At 33.0% G+C, this 6,752-nt stretch overlaps 1 protein-coding gene across 1 annotated transcript; it reads left to right on the forward strand.

Annotated features, from left to right (window-relative positions):
* Nucleotides 1-632: 632 nt before the first annotated feature.
* Nucleotides 633-5,662, forward strand: LOC118343658 (protein CONSERVED ONLY IN THE GREEN LINEAGE 160, chloroplastic-like). Its single transcript, XM_035694358.1, has 9 exons — nt 633-1,136; nt 1,859-1,908; nt 2,013-2,091; nt 2,166-2,261; nt 2,496-2,576; nt 2,703-2,794; nt 3,176-3,268; nt 4,901-4,969; nt 5,376-5,662. The coding sequence occupies exons 1-9, from the start codon at nt 825-827 to the stop codon at nt 5,512-5,514; spliced, it is 1,011 nt and encodes a 336-aa protein (XP_035550251.1). The 5' UTR covers nt 633-824; the 3' UTR covers nt 5,515-5,662.
* Nucleotides 5,663-6,752: the final 1,090 nt, after the last annotated feature.

Below are 6,752 nucleotides of genomic sequence, written 5' to 3' on the forward strand. Positions count from 1 at the left end.
TGGTCTGGTTTTCCAGTTTTTTAAAATGTAAGTTTCATAATTTGTTATTAAAAATTTGTTTATAAAAAAAAAAAAAATAAAAAAAAATAAAAACTGATTTAAAAAAACTGTTTTATACTTTTATTAATATATTAGACTATATAATAGTATTAATATTAGACTATTGGTATAGTTATAAGTTATATATTAGTATTAATTATAAACTTTTAATGATTTAGTATTAACATTTTATGTAATAATTTATAAATTATAATAAGAAATTATTTTATATATGAATATATATAATTATATATATTATATATAAAAATTTCACATAAAAATTTATAATTATACATTATATATAAAACTTATATATATTAATAATTAATATATATAAAATATTTTGTATAAAATTTATATATAAAAATATTATTTTTTATTTTTTTTTAATCAACTGGTCTAGTCCAATCAAATGAATACCATTTTAAAAATCGGTTCCAGATTAGACCGATTCAAAACTGATAAAATCGATCCGATTCAATCCGATCCAAACCGATTTTCCGATTTAAATTTAGACTCCGATCGGTATCTAAGCAGTAAGATTTCTTACTTGATTTCTTTAGGCTAGCTCATTTATACGAAAGAAACAACAAACAGAAAACTCCAACCAAAACCTAATTGTCGAAACACGGACGTGAACAGATGTGGAAAGACATGAAGCACAAAAAGCATAACAAAACCTCCACCTTCAGATAACACCCTGATATTTTTTCCACCTGACTTCTCTCAAACTACCACCATTAGCACCTAAATTGCAAGCTCCTTATCATTATCACCTGCAACCAATGGCAGTTCTGAACTATATCTCAGTGACCTCCACAACCACACCCATCTCTCAGGACCCTCCAACCCCAGCTGTGCCTGACCCAAGACAGACCAAGATCCTCCTGCCCAAGAAGAAGCCCCTCAAATGGTCCACTGGGGTGGCTCCGGGCGACTACGGTGGCCCACCAACCACTTCAAAGCTTAGAAAATATTGGGGAGGTGAAAAGGACCCCTTGAGCTCTGATGATTTTATGTGGAACAAAGACTTCATGGGTCGGTTTCAAAAATTGATTCAGAACCCTGACTCGTCCATTGAAGACACTCCAATAAAGGTTTTTGTTTTTGTTATTTTCTTGCTCGTATTTTCCAAGCTCTTGGTTATTGGGCATCTGGGTTTCCTCAAATTTTTTGTGTATGTTTATTCATTTAATTTTTTTATTTCCTTGTTGAATTTGAGTCTGGAGTATTATAGTATTTGGCTGATTGAAGACGAATGAGTTCATATGTTTCACCAAAATTAATTAGTTTTGTTCCTTAGTTTGGGTAATTAATTTCAATACATGAAGTCTAAGGTTCGAATCCTCTTGGGTACAAATAATTTCTAGGGCCATTGGACCGGGAAACTTTCCCTTAAATTACCCAATGTGCACTTGCGGAAACTTCTTGTAGAGGGCATGTGCACTCCAGGATTGATCGGGACTTTGTTATTCTTAGTTTGGTACTCAATGTTGAATATGTTGTTACTTTGAAAACATTTTTAGTTTGGTTGATGAGAAACTAGAGGAAAAGAAAGTAAGGGAAAATTGAAATATCGTATTATTCATTGGCTCGGTACCCTGCAGAATGAGGTTGATTTGACCTAGTTTTGTACAATTTTGATGACTAGTTTTGTACAATTGATGGCCTTGGTTAAAAAAATTTTATCTTTGGATTTAATAACCAGGCTATCTTAGTTAAGTTTCTTTTCATCTGTTGTCTTAGCAACCAAACGGAGTTTCTGTAAATGATTTCAAATAGATTTTGCATCAATGAACGAATTCTCTTGTGTAAACAGGAAGAGCCATCAGGGTTTCTAAGCTTAAATAGAGTCATGAGCCTTGAGAGGTTTGTTATCTACTTATCACTAATAGAATTAATCCAGGCCCTTGTTTTTTATTATTAAATTGTATTTATTAATTGAGGTATGTTTGAATTATGGGCATATACAGGTTGGAAGTTGATTTGAGCAAAGAACTCACAGCTCCCTCAAAGCCTAGGTTTGAAGAGAAAGTTGAGGCAACACCTCAAGTATGATACATGTCTAGAAAATTTTTTGAGTTATTTATAAAGGGTAGTATTGTATTTATAATTACTTTTCTCAGAGTGATGGCAGCAAGTCGACCAAATGGAAACCAGCGCCAACCCGGCGTGAGCAAGAGAAATGGGATAGGGCCACCAAGGCTGCAACTGGAGGCAGTGTAAGTCAACTTTCTCATAATGGTTTTATATTCGAAGAACTACCATTCTTATTGTTTCATCAAAATCTCTGATTTTAAGCTAATTCTTCTTATTTGAAGAGTACTTTAGCTTTTGGCGGAAAAATGGAGTTTGGTAGTTGGTCTAGAAAGAATTTTTTTAATGAATTTATTTTACCAGTATTCCTGGGAGGATTCTTCTTATCTTTGAAGATCTGATTTAATATCATCCAATAGGAAGTGATGTTTCGGGAATTAAGACGGCCTCGCGGAGACCCGGAAGTTTTGGCTGCTCAGTCAAGAGAGCTGTATTTTAAGGTACAGAATTGCAGAATGTTGGCCTATCACACCATTTTTCCTTTGTCAACATATGTGTATTTGTGTTTGTTTTCTTTAAAGATTCATGATTTTCTTCCTCATACTCGTCTGCGTTTGCTTCTGCAGTTAAAGAAGAGATTACAAGTTCTCACTCTGGGTATAGGTGGTGTTGGTTTAGTCTCTGCTTATGTTTCGTATTCCCCTGAAATTGCAGCTAGGTATGCACATTAGATACTTTTTTCTTTTAAATTTAAATATCTTGTTTTATTAGTTTTTAATTTGTAATATGTACACCCACACTGATACCTGTCTTTAAGACAGTGGTCTGTTATTTTAGCCATTTTATGAAATCATAACCATACCCATTAAAGTTAACTGTAGCTCTGACTATTTACAACTCTAAACTACAGTTTACAAAGCCATTTTCATTGTGTTAAATAATTTGAGTAATTTGACATGGTACATCACAGTTTACGTTAGACACTTACAAGTTACTTTTCTGCAAGTGCACTAAAACCATATAAATATGTTCCTTACTTTTGGAGTATCCTAAATATTACTCTCTTAACATTTGAAGTTCATTAATTTCATGTATTCAGCTTTGGTGCTGGGTTTCTTGGTTCTTTGGTCTATATCCGTATGCTGGGAAGCAGTGTGGACTCAATGGCGGATGGAGCAAAGGGGGCTGTCAAGTATGTACAAATAGCTTCTTGACAATCCAGACGTTAACTTTTTTTCTTTATAATTGTCTTGTTATGTACATATTTCATCACATTTCTATGATTGGTATTGTAAATCCACTTGATTTTTATGCTAAAATTTAATCGATAGTTTGAGTTCCTTAGTTTTCAATGTGCATTCTTTGATGCAACTTACTCCCCCCCCGACAAGCTATTTTCAATCTTTTTGGGGACTAAATTGGGTGATGCCTAGAAACATGGTAGAGTTTTTAGCATGCTAGAAGGGTCAGTTTGAGCGCTAGCACAGTGAGACAATTTCAAAGATAATTCTGATTTGCTTGATGTGATGCATATGGAGGGAAAGAAATGGCTGAAGTTTTAAAGAAACCAAAAGGAACATCGATTTCCAATGCACTCTACTATTGGATGACAGCCAACCTCTGTCTCTCTCTCTCTCTAGCTTTATTTTTCAGGTTTCTTTCTATTTTCTGTCTCTCACTATGTGCATTTGTTTGTATAGCCCTCAGGTTTCCTTCAACGATGCCTTCCTCTTTTTTCTTGATCATTAATACAATTATATTATAAAAAATGAATTGGTTTTAGGTGTCTTGTGTGGATCTTTACCTATTATGGGTCTTATTTTATGTGCTCTTTGTACCATAATTTTATTTATATTGGGTTTTATCATGTATATTTGATCTAGAAGTAATATTCCAGAAGAATAGAATTGTAGTGTTAAGTATGTGTCGAGATGATGTCCTTCAATGTGATTGAGTGACCATGGGAGGTTTAACAAGATCTTATTACTTCATAATTTTCTTAATAAGTGAATTAGTCATATACATTAGTGTGACTTATTTGATTGTTTGACTTGCTTTTATAAACATACTTCCTCCCATATTTGAGTTCTTTCCTCTACCTTTGGTATTTGGATTGATAGCATAGTGCCACTCAGATTTGTTAATTTGAATAAGTTTTGCATGGGCGCGTGATTTAGGCTTGATTCTATATATTGTGGCTTCTGCTGGATTTCAGCTTTTTGTGTATAAGCTTGACAATATTCCAAAAGGCATACACTTTTCTTGCACATGGTCAAATGAATAAAATTTAAAAAATGTTTATATGAATTTGAATGATGCCTGCACCTTGTTTTTACCTGTGGGTATTCTGTATACTGATGGTCAATTGGTGGCACTCCCATATATTTTGAAAATAGTTCTCTTATATTCATAGATCTATGCATGTCAGTATATATTCTATTTCAAATCCTGAAGCATTATGAAATAGCTTGCTTCGAATCGAATCATGCTTGTCAACTGGAAAATAGAAAGTGAGAATCATGGTTTTGGAGTTGAATGGTACCACAGAGAAAAATATGAAATCGGGTTGTGCTATTTTGCATTTGTATGAGTAAAACAATGATGCTACGAGAGTGAGCTTTACTGAAGTAGCACCCATGTTAGAAGTGTAGTTGACATCCATGGATAGTCATAAGCACCGGAGACCAATTTTGCATAAATCTAAAGGTTCCCATGTTGAACAGATGAAAGTAGATTTTTTTTTATTCAGTTATTTTTTTTCTTGGACTGGTGTAAAGATGACTCAAAATCTGGTATTTATAGTGTTCTTTATATCTTATTGCAGGGGAGCAATTGCTCAGCCAAGGCTTTTGGTTCCTGTTGTATTGGTCATGATCTATAACCGGTGGAATGGGTAAGTACCGTCAGTAGCATCTCTATGGTTCATCTGTTATTATGAAGCAGATGGACACTGTCTGTAAATCCCAACTTGTCATTGTTGTACTCTTTCTGAACTTAATTCTCCTTTTCTCATCTTGTTTCGCATTCTCCATTTTAATTACACTGCACACACAGAGGCCTTCGGATCTGGCGTATTGCCATCAATAATTTCTTTTTTTCCCTGAATCATAGCTCTCTGAGATGGAATACTTTTGGATTTGAAGTGATGGCAGTATTTAATTTGTTGTTGGCTTGTGTACCTGATGTAATATGACTTCTTATGGATGACCTCGTTACTAATTCTGGGGAACTTTGTAAGCTGATTGCTGTGTACTTTTTACCTTTGGTTTGGCCCCTGACAATCTAGTTTTTGGGTGCAGGATCCTCGTTCCAGAATATGGGTATATGCACTTGGAATTGATACCAATGTTGGTGGGATTTTTCACTTACAAGATTGCAACTTTCATTCAAGCTATAGAGGAATCACTTCCTGTTGCTGGGGAAAAAACCGAAGTTTAAGATAGATCTCCCCATACATCCTTGTATTTTTCATGTAGTTCTTCTTATATAACCATTAATTGTCATGCATTAATGTTTATCATGCATTAATTGTCTATAATGTTTGTCACAAAAAGTCAAAAATTAAAAAATTTTCTTATAATCTTGAGGGATTGTAATCTTTATATTTCAATAAACATTAAAATTTATTGGAAAGAATACAAATAGTTCAAAGTAAAAAGAGTTAAGAGGTGAAAAAGGGCATAGGGATGGGAAATGAAGAGTCACTAGCTACAATAAAATGATAGAAGAGTTAAGTGGTGGAAAAATCAAATAGACGAGTAATAAGAAATCAATTACTATAGTATTAATGTCTCGTTTGGATATAGAAACGGTTTTATCTTATCTCATCATTATAATTTTTTTAAATTTTCACATAAAATATAATAAACAATTCAACATTTTCAAATCTAAAAATAATAATAATATTAAAAAATAATATTTTATTCAACTTTCATCTAAAATCATCTTATCTTATCTTACTATCCAAATTAGGCCTAAATCTTTTTTCCTCAATTGAAATAGTACTCATAAATGATAAGAAACCTTTCTGGCTTTAATTTTCTTACAAAAAAATTGAGTAGGTTAGTTGTGGTAATAAAAAACAAAAGAATGAAAGGTATGTTTAATATGTGAAAGGTAGATATAAGTTAATAAAATAAAATGGAAGAATGAGGCGGTGGAATAGAATACAAAGAAGACTATTTTAGAAATTATATAGATAACTAGTTGTACACTTGCGTGATGCGTGAGAAATTTTTAAGTTTTTAATTCTACTATATTCCCGTATCTCTCTTATAATTATGAGGAGTTCAACATATTTGTCAATTAATACATTGAGAGAGGAATCGAAGTTCAAAAGATAAATGAATGGTAATATTGCTTATTTATGTTGGTCCTTGGACTTTTTTTTTTTTTTTTTTGAAGAAAGTCTCATCACATTCATCAACTGATTCAGAATACACATTGAAGATAGTGAGGAGTTTCCTCCAAATCCACTATACAGTCTGAGCATGTTTACCTAGTGTATGTGCAACAACATTTCCTTCTCTATATACGTGCTTAGTAAAACAAACATCAAAACACTGTAATGCTTGTTATCCATAGCCACATCCCAATTTTACTACAACCTGGTGGCGGGCAGTTCCATGTGACATTCCTTCGAATATTGTACTCATTTTGGCCCAAGGTTCTGACTT

This window comes from Juglans regia, chromosome 10 (assembly GCF_001411555.2).
Source record: "Juglans regia cultivar Chandler chromosome 10, Walnut 2.0, whole genome shotgun sequence".
In the NCBI taxonomy this organism is placed as follows: Eukaryota; Viridiplantae; Streptophyta; class Magnoliopsida; order Fagales; family Juglandaceae; genus Juglans; species Juglans regia.

Excerpts from the sequence above, each read along its gene's own strand:
- LOC118343658 (XM_035694358.1), top strand. The coding sequence starts at position 825 with ATGGCAGTTCTGAACTATATCTCAGTGACCTCCACAACCACACCCATC. Across the intron at positions 2,795-3,175 it reads TCCCCTGAAATTGCAGCTAG|CTTTGGTGCTGGGTTTCTTG; the intron begins GTATGCACATTA and ends TCATGTATTCAG. Across the intron at positions 3,269-4,900 it reads GGAGCAAAGGGGGCTGTCAA|GGGAGCAATTGCTCAGCCAA; the intron begins GTATGTACAAAT and ends ATCTTATTGCAG.